Source organism: Clarias gariepinus, chromosome 27 (genome assembly GCF_024256425.1).
Source record: "Clarias gariepinus isolate MV-2021 ecotype Netherlands chromosome 27, CGAR_prim_01v2, whole genome shotgun sequence".
Classification (NCBI taxonomy): Eukaryota; Metazoa; Chordata; class Actinopteri; order Siluriformes; family Clariidae; genus Clarias; species Clarias gariepinus.
The window spans coordinates 18,726,464-18,754,362 of NC_071126.1; the positions used below are offsets into that span (position 1 = coordinate 18,726,464).

General features: G+C 40.4%; 2 protein-coding genes across 2 annotated transcripts in view; one reads left to right on the forward strand and one right to left on the reverse strand.

Moving 5' to 3' along the window:
• Positions 1–2,144: 2,144 nt before the first annotated feature.
• Positions 2,145–5,921, reverse strand: LOC128514978 (acyl-coenzyme A thioesterase 2, mitochondrial-like). Its single transcript, XM_053488931.1, has 3 exons — positions 5,406–5,921; positions 3,278–3,480; positions 2,145–3,193 (listed from the first exon to the last, which is right to left on the reverse strand). The coding sequence occupies exons 1-3, from the start codon at positions 5,905–5,907 to the stop codon at positions 2,618–2,620; spliced, it is 1,281 nt and encodes a 426-aa protein (XP_053344906.1). The 5' UTR covers positions 5,908–5,921; the 3' UTR covers positions 2,145–2,617.
• A 2,725-nt stretch (positions 5,922–8,646) lies between these two features.
• susd6 (sushi domain containing 6) overlaps positions 8,647–27,899 on the forward strand; it is a 32,388-nt gene continuing 13,135 nt past the window's right edge. The window contains exons 1-2 of the mRNA XM_053488939.1: positions 8,647–8,822; positions 16,276–16,417. Of these exons, the coding sequence (XP_053344914.1) occupies positions 16,318–16,417 (100 nt within the window). The 5' untranslated portion in view covers positions 8,647–8,822; positions 16,276–16,317. The remainder of the gene's footprint in view (positions 8,823–16,275; positions 16,418–27,899) is intronic.

A 27,899-nucleotide genomic window follows, 5' to 3' on the forward strand; every position in this document is an offset into this window, starting at 1 on the left:
ATATTAACATTGCTTTCACAAAAGCTGCACTACCCAATGAACTGATTTAAAATACAGTTTTGTTCTGGGGGTTTACTTGTTCATTTTATTAGAGGAGTGTTTGAGCTGTGCTTCAGTACTCGGTAAGTTAAGGGACAAAAAAAATGTCCATGTTAATTTGACTCTGGAGTTACTAATGCTCGTCTACGAGTGTTATATCGGTTAACCTATCTATCTATCTATCTGTGTGAGACCGAAGTGACCCAGTTAATTTAATGCAGACTAATATGAAGTTCAGTGGTTAACCTTATTTGTACCCTTATTATTACAAATCTCTAAAGATATTTAATAGAATACGAAACAATACGTACTGTAGTTTTAACCCATCATTAGAACTCTTTTACACACTTTGGTGGTATATAGCCATATATATTTAATATATTTTATTTTTTATCATAACTAGATGAAATTTCTATGAAATTGATTTATCTTGTCTTTACAAGACTTCTCTTGTTGCCTTTAACCAGAACTCTGGTGTATTTTACTGAACCTTTTAAAAGGTTTTTTTAAGTGATGTTTGAGTGTGTTTTAACTTCTTTTTTTATAGAAAAGCAATAACTTGAACCAACTACATCAATGGGAGACGTCTTACCTTATGTAGTAGATGAAGTTGAGATGACGTCAACCCCAGACAAATATAATCAATTAAGCCCACATGCAGTATGACTTGAGCTGACTTAAATATTTGAATTACAAGTTGAGTCAACTTAAGATTTTCAACTGTGTACACGATGCGTCAACTAAACATCCATCTTAAATGAACTTTAAAAAATTGTGCAATTTGTTACTGAACTTTTTTACATTGAAGCAGCTTTTTTACAGAGGGAAGGCTTCAGACAGTGAACTGTAACCTTAAAAAAGGAATATAAAAACATATGATCATCTGTATCTGTGCTATTTCTTTGTTCGTTTTGTTTTCTTTTGCCCATGTGACGCATTTAGCTATTTTTTGCTCAGTAATGTTTGTGTAGTTGGTTAAAATGAAATAAAACTGAGTTCATGATGGGTTGTGCTAAAAAAAAAAGAATATTCCACATTATATTGCACAATTCTGAGCCCTATATATATATATATATATATATAGGCAACTTATATATATGTATATCTAAGTTGCTTAAATGAAAAAAGAGGATTTTTTTTTTGTTTTGAAGAATCTTGAATTTGAAATAATAGATGAAATATGAAATAATTTTCTCATGAACACATCATAAGACATTCGGTCATGGCTACGCATAACAACTATTCACGTTGACCAATTTTTTTTATTTAAAAATCAGGAATGCAGAGGTACCAGGGAAAATGATCATAAATGAAATACGTCAACAAGAGAGTTTATAAAAGAAGAAAGAAAGATGAAAAAGGTGAATAAACAATGGTGGTCAAAGACTGTTGAGGAATAAAACACAATATTGGGTGATAATCTACTTCTGGCTGGTCATAAGAACATTTTTATTTGACTGTTTTGTGCAGAAGATCTTTTTTTTATTATTATTATTTATGAAAATGCTCCTTGCCATGCGGTGCCAGAGTTTCCTGTGCCATGCCACGAACCATGGCTCTGTTTTGCCTGAATCATGGAATGTTTCCACCTACCTCGTCTCAGCAGGTACTACACTGCCTCATCCTGTGAACTGCCGTCTCCACCAGCTGCTTTTGAAACCGTGTGCTACTTCCATCTCCTGGCCATCCTGGGACTTTGCGCCCACTCTCATGGTGCTGTCTAATTTGAAAGCATCATGCTGGAGACCCTGCCAGATTTCCATGTCTGTGGCACACCTCAGCCTGCTCCACATCCTATGTAGCTCTGGAAACATCACGCTGGGACTCCTGCCAGGTTTCAAGAGCCTCATGCATGCTCCGCACCTGATGCTCCAGATCGTAGCTGCAAAGGTCTTAGCTTAAGCCTATAAAATGTCCGTTTGCTCTAATTTTGCCATGTTTTCTTTTTTAAGAATGACTTATAAATAAAATTATTACTGAAACTGTAAAATAATAAATAAAAAAATAACTAAGGAATACAAATCGTATCGGTTGTGTGCTGTTCTACAATTAATATCCAGATTCTCTGGATCGTTTTTATAATTTCAGATCAACCCGATGCAAAGTCAAGTCGAAGTGGCTTTTATTGTTGTTCTAACTATATACAGTACAGTACAGTACGCAGAGAAACAAGACAGCATTCTTCTAAGGCTGTGGTGCTACATAAAACATCAGATAATTTACTGTTTTTCTTTATTAAAACATAAAAAAACCCACACAAAACACTTCAGATAAAAGACAAAACATTATTTTAACATATTGTTCGTTAGGCGTTAATGCACAAAAAATTAATGCACAAAGTCTAGTAACCATAAACTCGATCTTTTAGTAGTATTCTCCATTCCCATTAGTTATGAGGTGTCGATTGGCATTTTTGTGATTGAGGTAAATAATCAACATCTGGAAGACAATAATGCTGTGCTGCATCACACCATCCCTCCACTAATAATTCTCCTAAAATAGCACAGATATGGAGCGGGTTATTCCCTAATAGACTCTAATCATCTCATTTTGTTACGGATTTTAAATGACGCTGCTCTCACAAGTGGTTTCTGAAAAACTCTTGAACTCTACTCCAAGCATCGACCTGTGCATGTGCATGAGCTTTCGGTTCTCCTCCGAACACGACCACTTGATCCACGGCGGCATGGAGCCCGGACGGGCAATGGGGCATGAAGGGGACTTCCAAAAAGTGCCCTGCTTTCGGGTAACTCACCATGTCGTAGTTGGCTTTTCCGTGCGCTTCGAGTCTGCTGCAAGCCTGTGCCGCAAAAAAAGCGCTGTTCCAGTTCCTGTCGTCTCCCGACACTAAGAACAGGAACTTGCAGCCGGCACGCTCGATAGGGATGACCGTCGCACGGGTCTTCTCCTCTTTCATCGGGTCGTTCAGGATATCTCTGATATCCAGGATGCCGGATTCGGTTACCGTTATTCTCTTTTTACTGCCGACGAAACCAGGGATCACCATGTCTTTATAATGGAGGGGGAACATGACGTTGGCAGTGCAGGTGTTGATGCAGACAGTGGCTGATATGTTTGGAAGGAAGGAAGCCATCGACAAAGCCAGGTCTCCACTTTTTGAGATGGACAATATTCCCATTCCGATTTTTTTCACCTGCACACAAAAAAAAGACAAGAACAAAAGTGACGATCTGTATATCAGCTAACCAGTTCATTTGTACTTAATATGTTCACTAACCTTGTCCTGCATCTGCAGGAATTTTAGACCTTCCTCGAAGTACTCCAGATCGAGCGTGTTCACGGTTTTAGGCATGTCCTGGTAGCCGTAGAAAGCCAGAGCAAACACCACGAAGCCTTTGTTCGCCAGTAGAGCTGCTCGCGGCTCACACACGGTGCCTCCTAACGTATACAGATCTATAATTCCAGGGAACGGACCTTCACCTGTATAACACACAATCAGGTCTATTATTATTATTATATATCTTGCAAATTAAAAAAAAAAAAAAAAAGGTTGTTTCTTATAGAAATATCACAGGTCCTACACTTATTTGGACATAATTTAAACATTTTTTTCCCTTACACACCAACACAATGGATTTAAAGCAATCATTATTTGACTAAAGTGTAGACTTTAAGCTGTATGACCTCTTGAAATCTGAAACCCATGGACATCACCAAATGCTGAGTTTCCTCCCTTGGGCTGCTTTGGCAGGCCTTTACTGCAGCTGCCATCAGTTTTGTCTGACTTCGAGCGGAACGTAGAGCTCTATACACACTTAAGAATTCATCCTGCTTCTTCTATCACATATATATATGGTCACATCATAAATAATCATCACCAGTGACCCAGTTGCACACGCCATAACATTGTCTTAATCAAAATATAAATAAATATTAAATATTCTTTTCATATTTAAGCAGGGACTATTTTTACATAATCCATGAAAAAAAAGTAAAAAATGTCTGATTATTTAGTGTGTTGTCACACACATTAATTTTTTTTTATCGATATCCAGTGGATCGAGCTTTCGCCCGGGAATCCAGTCACTGTCAGGACGACAGCAGTCAGTGGAACAAAGTGACCAAAGAGTTATTAAAAGAATGATGAACATCTAAAAAGATGATGGCGCAGCTTAAAATGTTTTTATATTTTAGCTCTTATCTCATAAAGCCTTGAGACAAAAAAAATAATAAATCCATGGCTCATTTTGAACCAATCTAAATTTGGGATCATTTAATAAAAATAATAAAAATCTTTACTAATTTGTACATCAAAAACCCCTTTTGAGATCAAAGCCCATCTTCACAAAGCTGGAGTCAAATGCTTCAGGACAGTGCAGTCGCTTCTCAGCCTTGTGAATGTAAACAGCTGTAATTACTGTATAACTCGTGCATGTATTCACATGGACCTGGAAGGAACTTGGCAGGCTCCGTCAGGCGAAGAGCTGTGGGTGTGGCCATGGACTGTGGGTGTGGTTACATTCTGTACATCAGGAAACGTACACCTGACCGAGTTAATAAAAAAAAAATTGGCAAGGATTCTCCATCTGTTGGAATCTTGTGTAGAGGGACGCCAGCTACACGGGCCCACACTACACCGGGTACCCAGACACCTGGCACCTGTTATACTGGGCACTACGTGCAGATCGTTACGCCAGTTGTTGATGACGCTGCCTACTGTTACAGACGGTGAGGATCACCTGTGACACACTCACAGTATGACATTTTGTCTAACAAAAAAACAAACAGAATTTTGCTTTTTATATATAGGGTAAATCCTCTAAATACAAACAATTGAGTTATGAATTTTCAGAAACAAAACATATGCCTGTGCGTGATTAAAGTACTAAGAAGCGCCAAGCAATAACAATGGAGAGAGAAGTGAAAATAACTGAGAGAACGGAGCTAGGTGGAAAGATGGCTCGTTCTTTTAACATGAATCGTTCGACTATGGGCACGACGAAGAACGCTGTGCTGTAACGTACTGTGTATAGATAAGGGTGTTAGTACCCAAGTACAAAACAGAGCTCAGTCATACTGTATGTAGCGAGGTATAGATTTAAGAAATATGAAGCACTGAGCGTGTACAGGAGCTATAACACCCTATACAGGGTCACGGTGGGGGGTTGGAGCCTATCCCGGGAGACTTTGGGCGTGAGGCGGGGTACACCCTGGACGGGATCGCTCGAGCACACACGCACACACTACGGGCAATTTAGAAATGCTTCCGTTTCCCGGAAGAAACCCCATCAAGCACATTGGCGGGAATGGAACCCAGACCCTGGAGGTGCGAGGCGACAGTGCCAACCACTACGCCACCAGGTTTCGGGTTGCTGGAGATAAACTGGGGCAGAACCTGAACTGACCAGGCGGGATGAAGAGAGTTCCCCGTAACCTGCCGTCTCTTACAGGGACCCTCTTCACTCCATCAGCCATGAAGCGTCTCTCGTTGGTCCCCTGAGTGAGGACCTGTCCGTCTCCGTGCGCCTCGATGTGGACGAGGACAGGACTGGACGCGTCTCTCTTCAGCAGCTTCTTGTGAGGACTTTCTGGCAGCATGGACCAGAACAAACCCATCGGCTCCACCCCCGTGTAGGAGCCTCCCGTGGACGGCTGGCGGCTCACATCCACTTCCCCTCGCGCGTCTGCCTGGTACGTAGCGGCGGCCCGGAAAACAACGCCTTTGTCGTCCTGGTGTTTGGCGCGGAGCTCCACGTGTCTCCCAGGAGGCAAACCGCTCAGTTTAATCTGAACCGCTTCATCGAAGAAGCAGCTGCTGCTCGGCAGGACGCGAAGCTGCACTCCAGAAGAACACAGCGCTCGTGCGCTGATCCTGAAAAGTTCTCGCGCTCTCACGAACAGCGCCATGTCTGCCCCGTGTACTCGGGTTGCCAAATCCTTCTTCTGAAACACCCTTTGGCCTAGTTAACTCCCTCCCAAAGAACATACTGTACTGTTCCACAAGGTGTTTAGTTGTTGTTGTTGTTGTTCCCAAATTTGGCACAGGTTATCCCCTGGATGCCCTTCCTGATTCAACCCTCTCATTTTTATCCGGGGCACTATTATTTTTTTCACAAATTACACTAGATAAATACTGTTTATGATGAAAAATTACAAGAAAAGATTTGTATTATAAAATAAGCTATATAAAAATATACATGAATAAAATATATAATTTATATATTTTCCCCTATACAGCATGTTTTTTTTTAATATATATTGCTTATTTTATAATCAAATTCGTTTGGTGTAATTTGTAAACCCTAAACCTATTAATTTATGTTCTAATATAATATTTAAATGAGATAAATATTGTGGGGGGGGGGAAATCCGTGGCATAGAGGCATTTTACTGCATCTACTGTAGTACCTGAGGTTTGGGGACCAGGTGGGAATCGAACCCAAGCCCTTCTGCATGGCGGACCGGAAATCTGCAGCTGGTTCATATCATCCAAAATGCTCGATTGTAAATAATAAATATCCTAAAGCTATCTGTTGCAAAATCTTTAATCATGGCCAGGCGTTTTACAGTCAGACTTCTTGCACGGCTTTTTTTTTAGACTGTTCGTGCGAAGCTCACTGTTTTTAAAGCTCACCGATGGTCAAAGTCTAAAAGTTTGCTTTCATTATTATTTTTTCATAGAATAAAATAAATACAGTTTCATCATTCTCAGGATCAGAACAGTATCACATTTAAAGTAAAAAATGCCCATGTCCAAATACGTTTAAATTTGTGTTTTTTAGCAGAAAGATTAATCCAGGGATAAACAATAAATAAACTAGTGTTAACTTGGTGAAGAAGTAGGACTTTGGTCATCATATAAGGACAGCCGGTAAATCATTTCACCACCGAGGCGTCAGAACAGAGACAGAGGCAGAACAGAGTCTTGATGTGTACCATCCTTGATGTGTTGCAATAAGCTTGTGATGGGTTTAAAATGAGTTTCAACAAACACACACATACACACACACACACACTGCAAGACCAGACACCATGATGAAAGCCTGAGATCAGACTCGAGTCCTACTGGACTTCTTGACAGCTGCTGCTATAAATGACAAATGTCTGTCCTTTGTGTTACTTGACAATAATAATTTATATTACTTAAATCTTACATGTGAATGTCAAGATAAATCCTTAAGCATACTATATCAGTCAAAAGTTTGGAAACCCCTTTTAACTTCATGGTCTTTCCAGATTTTTTTTCTACACTGTAAAAGAATGTTGCATCCAAAATCCACAATAATCTTCTCTGAACAGTTGATATTTAGATGTATATCTGCTACTTCTGCTCTGTAAAGCTTCATAACGGCTCTAATCTGAGGTTGCTGGTTGTTAATTGGTGATTTCTGAGGCTGGTGACTCTAAATGAACTTCTCCTCTGCAGCAGAGCTCAGTTTTGGTCTTGTTTTCCTGGGAAGGTCTTCATGAGAGACAGTTTCATCATGGTGCTTGATGGGTTTAACAATACACTCGACATAATACTGCTCTTGTAGGAACTGTTCCAGAACAGCCGAACTTCATGTCTTAGAATAACAACTGACTGTAATTACCTAACGCCATATGTATTATTTAATAGTTTTGAAACCTACAGTATTGTTCCGAATCTCCTGTGGTTCTACTAAAAAGCCGTAATGTGAAGCGCCACTATGAGATAAAACACTGAAGTTGTTCTAGGTGAGGGCATGCAAAATACCCGAACTGAGAGCCACTAGAGTCCTTTCACATTCATTTACAACTCAACAGGAGGCAAATAAAAAAATAACAAGAAATTAAAATTAAAATTAAACAACAAATACAAGAAAATATACCAGCCCACCAAAGTTTACATCTGGGCATTTGGCAGACGCTTTTATCCAGAGCGATTTACATGTTTATCTCAATACACATCTGAGCAGATAAGGGCCTTGCTCAAGGGCCCAACAGTGGCAAATGGTGGTTGTGGGGTTTGAACCTGGGATCTTCCGAACCGTAGTCCAATGCCTCCCTTATCCGCTGAGCTACCCCTGGCCCTGTTCAAATTAGTGAAATGCTTACACGAATGTTGACATGACCTGAAAAAACAAAGGTAGAGTGGAAAGACAGATTTGACTGCAAAGTAAAAAGTGCACTAAGACAAATTCAAATTTTAACTTTTTTAAATGTGGTGTTAGGGCACAAGTTTACAATGTTGCATTAAAAAATATATATACATTATATAAAATGTATAAATCCTCACACAAACATGAAATTCAGAACTCGGCACAAAGAAAAGTTTAATGAACAGGCTTTTAATTTTTTTTATTAATTTAAATTAATTAATTTAAACTTTACGGGATTAATGTTATTATTATTATTATTACTTTTTTAAATTATTATTATTATTATTATGTTCTGAATATCTTCCACCTTAAAGTTTGTGCACTAAAGTCCTGATCTGGCAACCCACACTGATCAGCTGACCGCAGCAAAACAAACGTCGCGCTCTCGACCCTTTCCTGTGGGGACGTGCAGTGACTCCGCCTGCTGTTTCCATGGAGACCGGAGGTTGGGCGGAGCCGAGCTTGAGGCAGGAGGCAGGCTCGAGCGCTGTGGGTCGGCATTAGCGCTCGCGCAGTGGCAGGACTAGCGGGGTGTTCCTGACTGCGGCGTAAAAAAAAAAAAAAGAAAAAAAAAAAGCCACACACACACAGGATTAAAACAGATATATCGCTCTTTCTACACTTTTTATTTTACATTCTGCCTGATTTAATAAAGCTCCATGTCCCGGAAGTGAGCTCAGGGAGGACGGCTTTCACTGACTGGTAAGAGACACGGTGGATATTTAACGTTCACAGTCTTTGCGCGTGAGCTAGCTAAGTCGCTAAGGCTAACAATTGTTATCGTTAGCTTAGCATAGAGTGCCTGGAGGAGGAGAACAACAAAATAATCCATCAAACACGCTGTAGAAACCCGGGTTCAGTCCGAATTCTGTGTGAAAACTGTTTAAGGTTGATTTATTCGTCTTTAGTTCAAACTGTCAGTTTAAAAGAATAACGTTTTCGGCTTGTTTTCAGTCGCGAGCGCTTCCTCCGTTACTGCTAGCCTGCGTTAACAACAATAACATTAACACGGCGTGATTTCTACACTCTCCAGGGTTCATCTTCAGTCTAAACGTGGGTGATAGAACACAGATGAGATGTGGACATAAACCTAACCCCAGCTGTACACGCTTTTACAACAGACAACGGGTTAGTTTGAGTTAAAACCGGCGTTATTAATAAGAGATAAGAGCATGTTATGGTTATTAGGCTGAAGATGATGATGATGATGATGATGATAAGGTGATTCTCTGGGAAAAATCATGATGTTTTGCAGCTCTCAGAAGTATAAACCGTATGTGTGTGTTTGTTTAATGTCTTACCCAGGATCAAAGGTCCCCACAAGAATAGGATTACCTGTCAGGTCCCCACAAGAATAAGATTACCTGTCAGGTCCCCACAAGAATAGGAATACCCTCTTAGGTCCCCACAAGAATAGGATTACCTGTCAGGTCCCCACAAGAATAGGATTACCTGTCAGGTCCCCACAAGAATAGGATTACCTGTCAGGTCCCCACAAGGAAGAATTTACAATAATAGTAATGGAGATGGAAGGTCCTTACAAGGATCGTGTGTGTGAATGTGCGCGTTATATTATGATTAAGACCAAAGGTCCCCACAAAGCTAGGGTAATAGTAATAAAATAATAAAATAATGTTGATCAAAGGTCCTTACAAGGACTGTGTGTGTGTGTTTAATATCGTAACCTGAAGAGTCCCACAAGGATAGAAATACCTGTCAGGTCCCCGTATGGAAGAATTTACATTAATAGTAAAATAATTCGAAAAGGTCCTAACAAGGAGCGTGTGTGTGTTTAATATCTTAACCATGACCAAAGGTCCCCACAAGAATAGAAATACCTGTCCCCACACAGAAGAATTTACATTAACAGTAAAATAATGTAGATGAAAGGTCCTTACAAGGGTTGTGTGTGTTGTGTGTGTTCAATATCATAACCACGACTAACGATCCCCAGAATAATTGGAGTTGCCTGTCAGGTCCCCCACTGACGGAGTCAGAGTTACAATACATGAATTGCCACACAAAAACAATCTCTATTATTTCTATAGTCCATGGAAGGAGTCTCCAGTGCCAGTGCGGTGTACATGTTTTTAGGACAGAGGGGAAGTGTGACTATAAACAGATAAAAATTACGGCGTTAGATATTAGATATTGAAGGCAAATAATCAACCTCACGGTGCAAGAAATAACCGTGATTAAATATAAATATTTTCCTGGAACAGTACATCCTGATTTTTTTTTTATTGTTCCTTACATAATAGATTATGAGACACGAAGTACAAACTCGATCTTATTCTCTCATTCAGGTTCTTCCTGTTTTCCTAAACGTCCTTTTAAACCTCACACAGCCTGCTGAGGTCTGATAAGACAACATATCTGCTTTAAGGTGTCACCGATAGAACTCCTCTGTAGGGCTCATGCTTCATGCGAGGCGGCCGATCGGAGCCGACACACTGACGGTCAGGTTGCATATCAGTTAGAGCAGCTTTTCAGTCAACACATGGCAGCTTTAACTCGATATACATGTGGCAAAGCTTCTCACTGCGTCCAGGAGACACACGGCGAGCGCACACACACACTCAGATGTCCGGTGTAAACAGGGCCGCCGGGACGATCACTGCTCCGTCTTTATACAAGTTACTTTCACTTTCTACTTCGGAAATGCGCCACCGACGAGTGTGGGAGCTGCCTCTTGTTTTCTCACATTTGTACGCGTGTGTGTGGGGTGTGGATCACTGGAAGCATTTACACCATGAAATGTGTTACAACATAAGATTTTTTTTTTTATAATTAGTTTTCAAATAACTCAAAAAAATATTTTAATAAGAAAAACCCAGTGTTGTTTCGAATGCTAGACTCAAATCCCCAGCATGCAATGCAGCTAAACAAAACCTTGTAGTTATTGATGCAGGAGGTGACGAGCGCGATGACGCCGATGGAGGCATTAGCGCACAAAGGGTGACACTTTACATGCTGATTTGTTTAAAGAAAGTGTGCAAATGACGAAGGATGTTTAGGTGGAGATGAGGCGAAGACTGTATCCCACTAGCACCACCATTGACCAGTATAACGGCATCTCTGCACGTTATTAATGCTTAAGTTTTAAAGGTCTGTTCAGCTTTGTTTGTGTGTAATTGAAATCTGATGTCTTTTGGGACTGTAAAGTTTGTATTTTAAAACGTGGATGATTCTCGGTATTGGCACAGAACCAGAAATATTGCTGAATATCAGTTTATGCAAAAAAGTATGTGAACTGGTTAAAAAAAGGGGTCGGAGGAGGTCTGGAGTCCATTTCGGGGGATTTGGGGAAATAGTTAGGGTTTACCCTGGACGAGGTGCCAGTCCTTTACAAGGGGCGGTAAAGCTTGCTGCCTGATTTATTTCATTCAATTATAGTTCTTGATGTATTAATTTTTTTCAGGTTTTAAGGTATTAGTTAGATAGACAAATAGGAAGTTTTAAATAAGATAAGTCTAGTAATAGGGATAATAACACAATGGACATGCTGTTACAATTGCAATAAACTTAACATATTAAATTCTACTAAGGTTTTTAATAAACATTTAAAAAGTTTAGCTGTGCAACTTGTATCGTACATTGTTTAAATGGCATATTTTGCACAAAGTGTTTTTTTTTTCTTCTTCTCCTAACCTCCCAATCCCCTCTACACACATCTTCTGCTCCACCCCCCAGTTCAGTTGTTGGCCCGCCCATAAGTTAAAAAGAAGATGCCATACTCTCGCGAAACACAAGTATTCGTGCAAGTCACAAGCTGTGGTATAGTTTTTTAAGGACCTTACAGGGAAAAAAATTTCAGTCCGAAAACCATCAAAGATGGACCGCATGATTAACCCAGGGGAGAAAAAAATAATAACGATTTCGATTGGTACAAACACAATTTCATTTCTGAATGACGGCGATTCATTTGCATGTATTTCACTGCGTTCAGATCAACAACCTCAGATGCTGTATCGGTCACACTCGCTGGTCACACTGTGTAACACAGAACACTGTTAGTTTATCAAGCAGACCAGGGATTAGCGAATGATTGATGGTCATACAACTCGATCGCTTCTCTCAGCTCTCTTTCTCATTTACGGCGGTCCGATATAGGCCGCACGCTCCAAATAACGACGCTCACTTGCTCGGTTCCAGAGACTAGAGGAGGAAGTACATTTTGACCAGCAGTTTCTGATTGGATCCTTTTTGATGCTTTCGGTGTCCCTCAAGGCGCATGTGTCAAACCCTTACGTTTCCTTCTGTTCTTGTGTTTAGCATCGAGTATATACTTTTATATATGTTTATACTAGTTATTTTATTTCAGAATAAACTGAATGTCTTAGGTGTGTGAAAAAAATGTATTAGCAATAAATTCTACACTGTAAAGTATGTATTTAATTTTAAACTACCTAACAAACTCCCTGATATTTAGTTTATGGTAATAAAAATACTACTGATATAAATAGTAATGATATAATCTAACGTGCTGTAGGGTCCAAAAAAAGTACAGGCGCTATTTATTATTATTATTTTTTTATTATTAGTAATATTCTGTTTATGTTAAAGTTAACTTTTGAGATCTTCACTTGTAAGGGTTTTAAAAATAAGAAAGAGTTAATTTGTTACAAGAAGTGAAAGTCCTGTGTAGACTTCTTACTTAAGTTTTTAAAAGTTTTCTCAACTTTAGTTAAATAAAAAAAATATAATAATTAATCGTGTGATCTCAATTCCTTGAGAGAAAAATCGTGATTCCAATTTTAGCAAGAATAATTATGTAATTTGAATTATTAATTTAAACATTAAACAATAAAAAAATGATTAAACATTAATTTATTATTATTTTTCAGAGGTAAAATATAATTTGAATAAATCATTCCGGTGGATGCGATCCATGACCATGTGAGTTTTGTATCTTGTTAGGGTTTATTCATAAACTCATTTATTATTTACACTCGGGGATAAAAAAATAATTTGTACGCAGCAGCAGTTTAAGCGGTAGAGCAATGATAATTTTTGTACATGCGCATGCACTTGATGCGCAATTTATTTCAGCAACACGTGATGGGTGACAAAGCGTCAAAGTCCGGTTTGTTTAAAGCGTATTAAAAAAAACAAAATTGGATTAAAATGCTGTACAACATGAAAGACACAACGTGTAGAAAGACAATCAGAAGAAATTAAAAAGCGGAAAAAGCATAACGAGTTCCTTATAGGTTGCGAATTACGTAAAGAAAATCATATTGCAGGTGTTCTGATGCAGCATAAGGTCTGATGTTCCTCTTTTTTTTATTCACAATTTAACTTCCTACCTGCAGTTAGTTCCCGGTTACCGTCTCCCACAGAACAACAGGGGGAAAAAAACAACAACCGGTAATCATGTGTTGGTTTCTTCTTTTTTTTGTGTGTGTGTGTGATAAGATGACACCTGCTCAGCAGAAGGTACAAATGTAAAGCTCTTCTATTCCTCATCAGTCTCTTTTTCTTTTTTGAAGGAGAACTGTGTTGATCGTTTTGCTTGTCAAATCGTTAAAGCTTTCTGTTCTGGCTTGTTTTTTTCCCCCCTATATATTTTTCCACTTTGAAAACATGATGTGAGTCAGTGCTGAGATCTGTCGCTCAGATGGAGTTGTCGAACATGTGGACAGGATTAAAGGTCTTTATTTATATATTTTATTTTTCTTGAATATTAAGAAATGATTAAAAGACGTACCAAGTAAAACCAAAGCCGGTTGGCAGTGATTCATTACTTTTAACAAACAAACTAACTAACAGCTGATTATCTCTTCGCCGTAATGTTTCCTTTCTGTGAACAGAACCCATCCATGCAGGCTCTCTTTATGACTCATGGACTGAAAAAAAAATCTCTCCATGATTTGTTTTCACAACCATTCTCATAAGAGTGAATCCTGTCACTTGCAGTTTGTTCAATTCCTGCTGCCTGAAGAGCGTGTGTATGTGTGTGCGTGTGAGAGAACGTGACAGTGTGCAGTCCCGACAGTGCCAGCGAAACCTGCGTCACGCTTATCATGTTTTTTCTGCGGACGTCCCGCAGCGAGGTGGAGAGCACAGCAGGAGCACCAGACTGGTATCTTCGCAGGGTGGCGTTCCCCCTCTCATCCTGCCACCTGGACCCGTACCAAGCGCAGAAACGGGCACAGTAATTTTCGTGTTTTCCACATCCTCAGCAGGCATGCAAAAGGCCAGACAACGTGAAAGAAATCGCGCGGTTATGCGTAAGGGAAAAACACGCCGGACGTGTTTAGTTTAAGCGATTAAGCTTTAACATCGGAGAGCGTAAGAGAGACGCGTCCCATGATTTGTGGAAGACTGGCCTTTACAGAGCCCTGATTGAACTGGGATGAAATGGATCTGGAGCTTCGTGGATGCTCCCATAGCCGAAAGATTCAAGCTAGCACATGTCATGTCTCTCTAATACGCTTTTTAAAACCTTGTCTTGCTGTTGAGACTTTTTAAGTAAAAAAAAATAAAATAATGGTAACCGTGTTATTTATTAAAATCAGTCTGTGTAACCGAAGACACATTTGACTACAAGCACAAATGCTCGAGAGTCAAACTGAACTGTATTTGGATACTTTTTAGTTTCGTGGTGTGTACAAGTCTCAGAGCTGGTTGCAACGCTTTACTCGATGGTTTTCTCGGTATCGGCCGGTGATGCAAATCCCCACGTCATACCGCACACCACTCTGACGAAAAAGCCCAGGTCTAACAGGAAATGGAGCGATCTGTGAGATTGCAAAACCTTACGTATGCGGCGTGTTTATTTTAACAAACTGCGTAAAAGAGCCGAGGCGTACAGGCCAAAGGGGTCGAGTGGTACAGAGCGTAGACTCTGTTTATTTTAGAGCATATCAGAAACATCTTGTTTTTTTTTTTTTTTTGAATGTCTGAGAAATGAGAAAGGAAGAGGAAGGGATAAAGGAGGATGTAAGCACATTATGTATGACGTGCAGACGTTATCTCAGAAGTCGTCTCATGTAGAGGTGTGAGAACTGAAGGAAATGTGCTTTGCAGAGAGAAACCGCAAGCAGAACACTAAAACTTTTTTAAGGTCTGCGAAAACTCATGTCTACTTAAATACTTTATTCAAAAGAGTAAAGAGGGGCTTGTTGTGTCATTCAGTTGCTTCTAAAAAATAAACATAACTGTGAGAAGTTTGTCAGGAAAGTGTGTTGTGTCTGACGATAACAGTTTTGATATTCTAATAGAGATCTTTTTTTATTTTCTGTTATACAAATCTTTAAATGATGCTTCGTGTTGTACTATTGTTGCCCACTTTTGTTGGGTGATGGGATATTCTTATATCGGGTCACATTAGGTGCATTTGTACTTGCACCCTCAACAAGGTCTTCTTTAAAACTGAAGAAAAATATGTTGCTAAAGGTCACTGTTTACAGCACGTGTAGTCCCGAGGTGACTCGATCACATGGACGCTTTTCTCCGTCTTTCTCAGTGACACGTAACGCTCAATGGTCTAGATGAACCTCTCGTTAAAATGAAAGATGTTTGTGTAGCAGTGTAGCGTATTAGCGGCCCTCCTCCCTGAAACTTAGCACTTGCCTGGGTTTTATTGTGAAACCTAGATTTTGTGACTATATGGATCGTCATCTGATTCATGAAACTGAAATAACAGCGACATCTCGCTAAAAACCTGCCCACTTTCCCAATTTTAATCTTTTCCATTTCACAGGATTCAATCAAGTTCACTCTTTTTCTGCTCAGGTATCTGATCCATTAAAAAAAAAGAAAAATCCATTAAAAAAAAAAAACTACTAAGAGAAACTGGCAGCATAACTTTGACAACCAAAAGGTTTTGCAGTTATTTTGAGGTTTGTTGACTTGCGCATACGTTTTTGGTTTTCATTCCTAGAAAGTGCCCTTCCCTTCTTATCGCACAGGTTCAGTGACATTTCTGTATCCGTCTCCTCTCGCGATCGCATGTCTATTGATAAATGATTCATCCGGAGCTTCAAATCTACCGACTGTAGCTTGAATTGTTAATGCACCCTCACACACACACCGCAACATGGGCTCATCCTGTCAGATAAAACCTCTAGAACCTTCTGCTTTGTGTCTGGCTGCCTGCCAGTTGAGCTTCATTTAATCTGTGTGTGTGTGTGTGTGTGTGTCGGGTCAGGTCCAGCCGGAGCGGACTCAAGGCGTGCAGCAGGGCTGAAAGATGTGCGATGGGATGGCCACGCGTTCACACGCTCTGGTGATCGTTGCACTGCAGCTGCTCCTCTTCCTCCTCTCGGCGCTCCCCACAGGCCAGGCCTCAGGTAAGAGCCTCCTCAACCGTCTCAACCTCCTCCTCTTCCTCCTTCACATCTCCTCGATTTATCTGGTGTCTTTGAACAGAACTAGAAACGCATCAAAACTGTGGATTATTAGAAAGCATCTATGATTTCTAGGCACGCCAGGAAGGTGATCACGTCGTTTGCTGTAGTGATGCATCAGACATATTGGGAATAACGTTAAGAGCGTGTATGTGTAAAGTGTGTAAAGTGGAGTTACAGAAGAGCGCCCGAATCGAATCACCTTTGGCATCGCTGTCTTAGTGGGAGGGGCATAATCTGACTCCTGCGTCAATCACATCGACCCAAGTAAGCTCTTGTATGTTGAAGAGGGCGGATAGTGCTTTCCTCCAAATGTCGTTTCTGCTGGCACAATATTTATAGAAACACACTGTGACATCAGAGTTCTGTACACGTGTCAATTTTTGTATTGAAGATTTTATGAAGAATTGTAGACCTTGGTTGTAAAGGTGAAAAATAAAGCAAGGGACATGAGGTGACCTCTTTAAATCATAATGATATTATTACACTGCAATTATTATCAGGGCCCAGGCACTATGACATCATAGTGTGTGAAAGCGTGTGTCAGCCGTGACAGTGCCTTCAACCTATGCCAAAAAATGGTTAGTAACTTTGTTTGAAATTATATTAAAATTTTTAGTTACATTGAGTGACATCATAGTGTGTGATGCCTTTTTTCCAGCATCTGGGGCTTTTTGGACGTCTAGACATAAAGTTCCCCTTTTTTCTTAAATTGTGTCATAATAGTATTGTTCTGTAACCTTTAAATGCACGTGCCCTGTGGGCCAGCTGTCTTTATGGTGTGCCCGTGTGTCGATGGCGCTGGGTGGCGCAGGGTGCTTGGGCCCGCTCACCATTGCTTGCAATTATATTTACCTGATTGTGTTACCGCACACACATGATGGACGTCGGCACATACAGAAGTCACCTTTAGAATTTTTTTTCCAATTTTTTACACCTCTAGGATTCAGTTAATCGTTAAAAAACAAAAAAACAAACAAAAAAACACCACAGGATTACGTTCAGGATCGGCGTGTGATTTGGGACACGTCCCCGTTCTGACTTCTCTGTGGATTCTTCAGGAAATAAATTGGTGTTGTCTTGTTTTGTATTTTCTTCCAAAGGTGTAGGAAGGTTTCTTTCTTTAGTGGTGTTTAGGGAAAAACAGTGTGTGTGTGTGTGTGTGTGTGTGTGTGAGTGATTCCTCCACCTCCAGAACAATCGACCATGATGTGTCCGCCCCCCTCCTGTGAACCGAGACAGATGTCCTTGCAGCACGGCAGATGCTGTGCTTATTCCAGGGGTGTGGCATGATGCACGAGCTTGTGTGTGTGTGTGTGTGTGTGTGTGTGTAAAACACTTAAATCAATCTCCTTTTTTTAATGTGGCCGTCTTATAAATAGCACTACTCGTCCTTGTTAAACAGGCACGGACGCGCAGTGTCTCGGGCACATTTTGTTTTGATTCTTTATGTGAGTCACTGGGAACATTGCATTATGTGAATAAGGGATTGGAGAAGGTAAAGAGAGGGAGGTAGGGATGGAGGGATGAAAGTGTTTTTTTTAATTCTGGAATTAATGTTTGTTTAGAAATATGATTATCTTGCATCTTAAAATTTGCTGTAAGTATAAATACTTGTGATTTCTAGTCTCACAGGAGATGAGAGCAGAATAGAGTTTGTTTTCTGACTGGGTGGGGGCTATTCAAGCTCCGCCCCTGTCAATCAGATTAAGGCTAGCCAATCAGATCGGATGTCGGAGAGAGTTTATGCATGCAGGGTGATGCCGCTAGTCTGAAATCAGACTCATTTTGCATTTCATGTTTTTTTTAATTAATACCAATCCATCATGTTTTTCATTTACTGTCATGACCGTTTCAACATGTTCTAGGCGGTTTTGCAACAAGCCTGACTTTAAATCTCTACGCTAACCACAGTGACGACTAAGAGACTCTGACCTCCAGCACTTCCTGATTTCTGTGTGCGTGCTATTGTGTTATAAGTCTGGCAGTCCATAAAAGGCTTGTAAAAGAGGAACGATGTAAATCGGATCATACTGTAAAAAAAAACAGAAGCTTCAGCGAACGCTACCAGTGCGAGTTTCACGGACTTCGCGTGCATTGCCTCTCCTGGTCCGCATTGTGGAATCTTGGCTCGTGTTTAGGATAATGCTCTTCTTTGTCCGGTTTGGTGTTTTAAGCTGTAAACATGCCCTCGTGTGTGCTTTAGTCATGACCTTTTCTGCAATCTTCATCTTAAGTCTTAATCAGTGTAGTGGAGAGGGAGATCTCTAACTGCGGCTGAGTAGTAAGGATCTCCCTGTGGTTATAGCACCCAGGAGAGCACGCAGAGAACTTCACATGTCCTGCTTTACTGTTCACTGAAACTATGAACCCATAATCCATTACAGAGGTGTTTGGTGCTTCTCAGCTCTCATTCTGTATCAAAATGAAATCCATACTTTATATTTGGTTTTATTTGGTTTTAAATTGCACAGGATATGAAAGAATGGAAGCGAAACTGTTCTGTCAGACTGATATTGAAAAAAAAAAAAGTAAAAAAAACGATTAAAGGTGCATTTGTTAAGAGAAGGTTTGTAATGATTTTTTTTTATTCATAGTGCACACCCCAATTCACCATCCATACACGAAGCTCCGCCCACACGACTTGGCACAAGCACAAATCACCTGAGTGCGGTGAACACAAAGGCGACGTCCGCTGAATGATAATTATGTAATTACCTCGCTTAAAAAATTTTTTGGTTCAATCTCGGTTCCTGGAAAAAAAAGGAAAGGAAGGTTTGTTTATATATAAAGAGATTTGATTTTAATCGAATTAAAAATATTCTTTATTTATCCCCTTGGGGTGATTTAAAAAGAATCAGTGCAGAAAGCTTAAATAAACATCTGTATAAAAAAATGAATATAAACCGTAGGGAAAAAGGTACGACTTATGCAGATTAGTGTAACTGGTGTCCCCCCCCCCCCGGTCTGTCGCGTCAGGATAGGCGCTAACGAGAGTCAGTGAGTGAGCGAGCGAGTTTTTATTTTTACATTTTCTTGCATGTTTAATGATAAATCTTCAAGAAACCATTTGGATATGAGATGAGGGCGATCTGAGTGAAAACCTAAATGACCTTTGAGCTTCAAATGTAGTAAAATCCGAATCTAATTTAGTTTTAAGAGGAATCCGGACACTCGTTAGGAGCTAAAAGACTTTCACCGGGGAAAAAAAAAAAGAACATGAAAAGTACTTTGTAACACCGGTTTCCAGGGAACAATGCAAAATAACCCAAGTAATGATTTTTTTTTTTTTCGACTCTCCTCACGTCACGTAAGAGAAAAGGACTGCGTCTCGCATACTTGACATAAAAATACGGCAGTAAGTTAGTGAGTCAGGAGAATTACCGCATAATGCGAAAGAGGTGTGGAGGAACTAATAATTATAATTAAATAAATAATTATTAATTATGATTAAATAGTAATTATTAAATAATTATTTTTCTGCACTGGAATTAATGTGCGTGTGTGTATTTAGATATATGATTGGCTAAACTTTGTTATAAATATATAAATAAAGTTCAAATCCCGTGGAAGTCGCATGAGCGAAACTGGACCTGTTTGTCTGAGTGGAAGGGGCCTACGCAATCTCGTAGATAAAATAATGTCAATTTAAGCAGTTCTAAATAAATAAATGAGTTTTAAATTCGCTCGCGTCAGTCAGATTGACTCCAGTCTATCAGAAAGCATCAGAGTGCTCATGTATGCGAAAGGGTTCGTTTCAGATGTAAAAAAAAAACAACGTTCATTTTTCCTTCATAAACATTGTTAAACTGTTACAGTGCTTAACGAGTATCCAGATTCCTTAAGAAACTACATTTGTGTTCTCGAGCTCAGATGAATTAGCCTATACCAGGACTTGATTTTAGTTTTTGTTGCTGCAGCAGCAGCGCTCGCCGACACTGATTGCGCTCTGCCAGTTTCTCAGTAAACGTTTACAGAGGTTTTGCTTCCCATCAGGCGGTGGATGTGTATAAAACAAGCCAGATGTGCTTGAGCTTTAGCGAGGAACACTTTCTCACGCTTTGTCGTGGCTAGTTAAGACCCCCCCCCCCTCTCTCGTTCAGATCTTATAAAAATAACTTTATTGAGCGACCCATTATCGGTGCTTCTTCCTATTCTGTTTTAAGAGCCATAACTTTTAGACCAAAAGTCCAGGCATGGCAGTGAATGGTTTTTTGCATTACACCTCATTTCTCTCTCATGTGACATCTCAGCATGCTTTGAGAGTCCAGAGCGAGACCAGAACCAGGGCATATACTCTCCGAGCGGCTGCTTTGGTGTGTTAATCACCGCAGCGGAGGAGGACGAGGAGACATGTGTTTCAGCTGAGCACTCGCAGCACCCTGTGTTTAATCAAGCTGCTTTTTAACGACCTTCCACCAGAAAAAGGGTATCAGCAATTTACGGGTTATTACACACAGCGTCTCTAATACCGCTTGCAAGAAATAAGCTCGGGAGGAATGAACAAATGCGTCGGAGCGTAATAGCACTTACGGCTAATGAAGCAGTGTTTAGGAACACTCAGATGTTGTGTCTTAATGGACGCTTGGAAAGAAAAGTGAAATCAGGCTCCCTGCATTTTTTTAGTTTGTTTTTTTAAATTATTTTTATTATTATTATAATATTCAGGGTAAATACACACATCACATGAAATTTGAAACAAACAAACACTCTTAAAAATATATCTGTGGTTGTTGGGGTTGCCGGGTTTTCCAGGTTTTCTCCTATCTCTCAGAAACATGCCGGGGGAGAGGGGTCAGTTTGGAACAGTGGCAGTGCTGAGACTCGAACCCTCCGACCTTGAGATCATTAGCTTAAGATCCTTAAATGTTTGACCTACCGCTGCCCCCAGAAGTTGCCTGTATGCGTGTCTGTGTGTGTGTGTGTGTGTGTGTATGAGTGTCAAAGTGGTGTTCTAGCCTCACACACAGCGTTCCTGAGGTAGTGCTTGCTGAGTGTTATGTAGAGTGTTGATTGTTCCAGCTTTCTTGGTTGTTTATACGTCCATAAAAAAACAAACAAAAAAACCCTCATCGTCTTTGGTGCCAAGTCTAACATCACTACTAGGGATTTTTTGTTTTTTTATTAGTTTTTTACCCCAGCATAAAGTAGATCGATTGAGAAAGTTTTTGATGAAGGGGCGGAGCTTTGTGTGCTGATATCATCCCTGTAGGTGGAGAAATCGATCTTGGAGAAACATTTGATTTCAACAGGGAAGCAAATACAACCCTCCTTTATCTCCACTCCCAACTTTAACATCCTACGGGAAGCTCCGCCCCCCACTCACGAGTTGTACTTATAACTCAAAAACTTTCCTGAATAGTATCATCTCTTAATAAGTTCTTCCTTGTTTATTGCTCTGTAGACCTTCTCCTCTTTGACTGTCTTGACGATGTGTGCGGACTCGCACGTATGGTTACCATCTGCTAGGTGTCCTCTCCTCGCACTGCCCGATCCACCTTCCTCTCTGCAGATAACCTCGTCATCTCCCGAAGCTCAGGCTCTGTATCGTTAATAGACAGTGTATTATTATAAGTAGTAGTAGTGGGCGTGGTCTGTTAATATGATTCGTGTTCACAAGCATGCACGATGATTGGTCAGTTCATTTATGCGAGCACTGAGACTCGATCAAGAGAAACTGATGTAGGTAGTCCCTGACTTACAAACGAGTTCCGTTCTGTTCGTAAGTCGGATTTGTTTGTACAAATACTGTATACAATGCAAAGCATAAAAAAAAATGAAACACACAGCGTTGGTCTCCTGAGAGACTGCATCTGTAACTCGCAGGGGGGATCCCGATGACGCAGCAGGGTCTTGTTCATGATATTTACTGTGCGCTTGAACCGACGCCATTTTTGTCTCAGCGCTGTTTTTCACTGTATTGGACTGTGAGCTCTGTTTTGTTGAGGATTTTCCAAAATTAGGATTGTTCACCATCAGGACAAACATTTTCTATTATCCAGACTGATTCGGTGAAACTGATTCATGGACACACACATACAATATATCCTACTTTAGACATTTTATACATTCACTTACACACTGAAAATATTGTATATAATTATAAATATTGGTATCTGGTGCACTGCAGTGTCTATTCTTGTACAATACACCAGAACTACGTCCACAATTCATTGGCATCTACGAATGTTTGTAGAACTATGGTGCGTTCGTATCTGCATAAGTTGGTAAATAAAATGTTCGTAAGTCGGAGGCTTGCTGTAAATACTTTCTAATGCGTCACGTGAAAGTGAAATGACGCAAGGACTGCTTTTATACTTTGATACCTAGAGCGTATCTGTCGTTTATTCATTCGTAATCACACAAAAAGGGCTACTCCGCGCAGCCGAGTGTGTGTTTTTTTTTTTTTCCTTCTCCCAGGCCTATTTTTAGCAGCAGGTCGGGTGAAACGCTAACCCAGTAAAGCCGTGTGTGGTTAAAGGGCCCCGGTTCACATCAACGACGCGCTGTCGAGCCACACTACGCTCCATCATGGAAAGAGGCAGACTTTCAGCCTTTTGAGGTTTGTTTTTTCTGGAAGTTTGAAACCTGTGATTATTTGAGGTTCTTGTCTGCTCTGCAATCAGCAGACTGGAGTCTTAAATGAAAGGACACAGTTTCGAAAAAGATTTTTTTTTTCTTCTAATAAAATCCTATATGTATATAGCTTGGTGTTCGGGTGATCTCTCTCTCTCTCTCTCTCTCTTTCTCACACACACAAACATGCACACACACGTTTTGTCTCTCGTTATGTTTAAGTCCTTTCTCTCAAGTATAAGCATCAGAAGTATAAAAAAAAAAAATCACACTCGTTCTCTGAGCCTCGGGTATAATTTGTTTCTTCCTGTAAAGTTCTGCCGCAGCTCGACTCTGCCTGTTGACTGGGAACGTGATACACTCTGCCAGCGCCAGAACTTATCGATGACTCAGAGTGTGAAAGAAATGTTTTACACACACACACACACACCAGCGCCACCACCCCTTACGCAAACACAGTTTTATGGAAGTAATTAACAGCACTAAATGTTCCAGAGAAGTATCAGGAACAACAGGTTTCCTCTTTCACCGTGCAGCTCGTTTCTGCTCGACAAAGCAAATGAAATATCACAGGAGTAAAGAGCGGTGTTGCCGGAGTGAGATTTTTCGGACGTTGCGAAACAGTGTAGCATCGTTTTTGTTCCTGTAAACGAAGAAAAAAAAATTTCCAGAAGGGGTGGACAGGATGGAATCGGTTCCTTTCTTCCTGTGGAGTGACAGTGGAGTTTTATTATTACGATAAATTTAACCCATCAGAGATTCCGTGTCCCCCAGCTATTGAGAGGGAGAAAAAAAAACATTCCATGCTTCTTCATCATTTGTTCAAAGCTACATTTTATTTTGGTGTAGCACAGTCATGTGAATTTTAGTCTTTACCACCTGCTGCACTACACACATCAGCTGACAACATCTGGTTTTAAAGAATGCTTTCTTCAAAATGCAGTGTTAAACACCGAAGAGACGCTGACGCAAAGATGTCGCCAGATGTTTTCCAGCGGTTTCTAGACATTTGGTCAAAATTGTAATTAAAAAAACCTCTTGTGATTATCATCTCATTATTGATTGTTTTAGTATTTAACATTAAACACATTTAGCTACTGTAGATAACTTGCCATATATTTTTCTTTTTATTATTATTATAATGCAGGCTTTGCAGAAGTCACATTCTACCTGGTTTCCATGGTGATCGGAAAAAAATAATGCAATTCGTCATAAAAAACGTCCACTCTTAAAATGATCGTGGAGGTTCGGAGGTGAACGAGAATCGAAAAGGGAGAGGGAGAGAGATGGATGGATGGATGGAGAGCCTGGTTCTCTGTGTGTGTTGTGTTGGTGAAGGAGCAGATACGTATCGTGACTGTAGACCTGCACCGCAGCTGCTGGCATGAGATAAGCGAGCAGATGGACAGAGATCGGACATTTGGTGGAATAAAAAAAAAAAAAAAAGGTGAATGGTTTACGTAAGCGCTGGCTGATTAAAAAAAAAAAAAAAGCGTTATGCAATCTGCGTTCCCACTTTCCCAGCAAGACTTTTAAACGACGATCGTAAACGAAATGAATATCGCGGTCATGATGTGCTCCTCTTTGCCGCATGCTTTGGAACGTTTTGGTCTTCGCATTCTGTTCTTTTTTGTTTTTTACTTGAAATAGTAATAACAAACATCTGATTGTTATGATGATGCTGAGGATGTCTTGTTTGGAAGGAGTCTTCAGTGTCAGCACTTTGAGTTGTCAGCACTTTAAAAAGGGCATTTTCACATTAGGCGGTAAGCTTGTGTATTTACTAATCACCAGTCACCTCGCCATACAATATTATCAGGATTCTTGGGCGTCGTTTCGATTAAAATCACAATACTATAAGTATTATAGAATATTTATAGTAATTAAATGTCACGGTGTTGTGAGACTAAGTTATACCTGTGTGTAATGAGCGGGTTTGAGACTAATTCACTCACACAGTTTGGAGAAAAAGCGTGATTTTTGATTGTGCGCCATAACAACGTGTTTCTGTCGCACCACTTGCAAGCTTGTGCGCTTGGTTAAGAATCATTTAGATCGAAAGCTGATTACACTGAAAACCAGCCAAATCCGGTCACTGGCCGATCGACCGGTTCATCTCTATTGTAAATATAAAATTAACGATATGTGAATCACCACACAAAAGAATCACCATCACTGGTATTTATTCTCCAATACAGCAGGTGGCGGTGTGCACCTACGTGGTTTGTGAGCCCCAATTAAACACAAGAGAAGAAGAGAACAGGGACGTTTACTTTTGTGCTTTGCTTAATAATATTGATGTTCGGGAAAAAATGTCACGAGCGACGCTCTCACATGCCGTCCTACTGCATCACAGCTACAGCAAAGGACAGAGGACGAGATCGGATCGGACATTTCGGAGAAGGTAGACAGATGGCAATGATGACATCACAGCGATCAACTCCAGTTCTCAGACACGATTGGCCTCCGCGTTTGATTCGATCCGCTCCTGAATGCGCCATATCGTTCTCGAGTAGACCTCGTACAGTTCCCGGGCGTGGAACGATCGTGTTCTCACTAATAAAAAAACGAACAAACCAGACTTTGAAATCAAGCGTTCTTGGAAAAGATCCGGAAAGTGAAAAAATTGCAGGAATTATTCTGATTTGTGTAACTGCAAACGGTTTAAAAGTAGAACGTATTGAGATTTTATTAAGTAAGAAATGGTAAATATGGGCGAATTGCCTGTTGTGTATGTAATGTTCCTGTATTCGCACACCACCCACCCACTTGTCTTTACATAGAAGTTACACATACACACATATCTAATCCTCTCGTTAACCCTGATTGTTAATCAGAAATAATAATAATAAAAAATTATACACACTTCAGGAAAAGAAAAACTTGTAAACGTCTGAAAGCTGGTGGCCACTACTTTGAGCACCTCTTGTATAATTGTACAGGCCGAAGGTAACTTGGTATAAATCTTATGACGTCTCAGGAAATTTCGTATTTCTGAAGTGTGTGTACATTTTTTGTTTTGTGTGTTTGTCACAGTTACAGTTATTTGATACACAAACATTTTCGCTCTCGAGTTAGAAGCGGCTCTGCCCCGTATTAATCCCTCGTGCGCCTTCAGCTGTCTCACCATCTGCCTTGTGGCAGTGCGATGCGCGGCGGGTGACGGGCGCTGCTGCTACCACCGCTCGGTCGCGCTCAGGAATAGCCGAGTCAGCTTTAAACACGTGTCGCTACGGCTGCAGTAGCGAACAGACGCGAGTGCGCAGGGTGTCGACACCTCTGAACCCAGCTGCTGTGGAGTAAAGAGCTAACACAGCTTTGTGTGTGTGAGGGGGTTTTAACCTTCGAACAAACTCCTCTCTGTCCTCGACAGCAGCAACAGCACATTCCAGGACGGGGACAAGACACAAGACAGGCTGACGGACAGGAGCGCTACTGCTTCGGCTGCCTCTCACATCTCCCCCTCTTTGTGTGTGTGTGTGTGTGTGTGTGTGTGTGTAAACCAATAGGGAGGTATTTCTGCCCCGCAGATGTCCCTGCGGGGTGAAAGGGCATCTGACCCACACCGGTGTCAACTCCCATCTGTCACTTCTCGAGCAACAATAGAGATTTCCTCAGTCGTGTTCCAGATTGAAGGGCACACGTGTGAGACGTCCCACCCCCCCTCCGCCTTCCCTCTCCTCCCTCCACCCATTCTTTTATTCTAACGGTGCTGGAGGGGGAGGGGGAAGGGTGTTGGGGTACGTGGGGGGCGTCATCCAGCGGCCCAGAGCGATAAAAAGACTTAACGAAGAGCATGTGGCGCGTGGTTTATTGTGTGTGTGTATGTTTTCTTAACTGAAGACACACTTCAGAGCGAGACTGATTTGCATATGTGTGTTTTTAACAAGTCTGTGTAATAAAATTTGGTTTCTCATAATAAAATCACCATTGATTCTTAAGTAATTAAATCTAACTTGGTTAACATTAAAAAAAAAACATTTAAAAAAACATACTACGATCACTTCTGCTCATGTGTTGTGTTTGCGTTGTTTGGGGAGATTCTCCATTCTGTAGTTTACATGTCCTCTAATGGACATGTCCGTGTTGGATGCATATGGAAACTCAGACAGGTGGTTGTGAGTTCAGTTCGACTCTGAACTGGGAAAACGCGTGTTTTTCGACATCTGTTTGTGAGAAAAAAAAATATTCAATGAAAAGCACCATGTTGCTAAATGTTGTCAGGTTTTTCTGTTTTGCTTTTTTTTTAAGCAAAAATCTATGACACCATCTTTCTTCTCGATGTTTTCTCGATGAGTTGGACGTTCAGGGGGGTGGGAAGGTTTACTTTTAGGGACCCAGGATTGTTTCCACAAAATTTTTCTGTTTTGTTTTTTTTCAGTGAAAATAAACCAACAATAATTAGTGGTTACAGGTACGGGAACCGAGGGAACCCAAGTCTCTGGGTACTCTGGTATGGATCGAATCAGATACAGAAGCTTGTGACTTTTTGACTAAGAAAACAAAACAAAGAAAAAATCTGCTTGTTAAATCTGTAAGACAGACTGCATTTAACTGGAGTTTATACTTCTTTCTTTCTTTCTTTCTTCTTAAACAGTAGTTTTTATTTATTTTTTTATTTTTGTCTGTTTTATTGTTTTATGATCGAAATAAAGTATTCAAATCAACATCAAATCAACTAGGTAGATTAATAAAAACCCCTTTAAGTCAGGAGCGTGTTAGCTGTCTAGCTAGCTTGGTGGTAACAAAAAAAAATTGGAGAAATCCTGCTAGTAAAGTCATGAAGGCTGTCAGTGAGCACTAGATTGGTGCTAACTGTAGAGGCTAAAAAATGATGTCATCCTTAAGT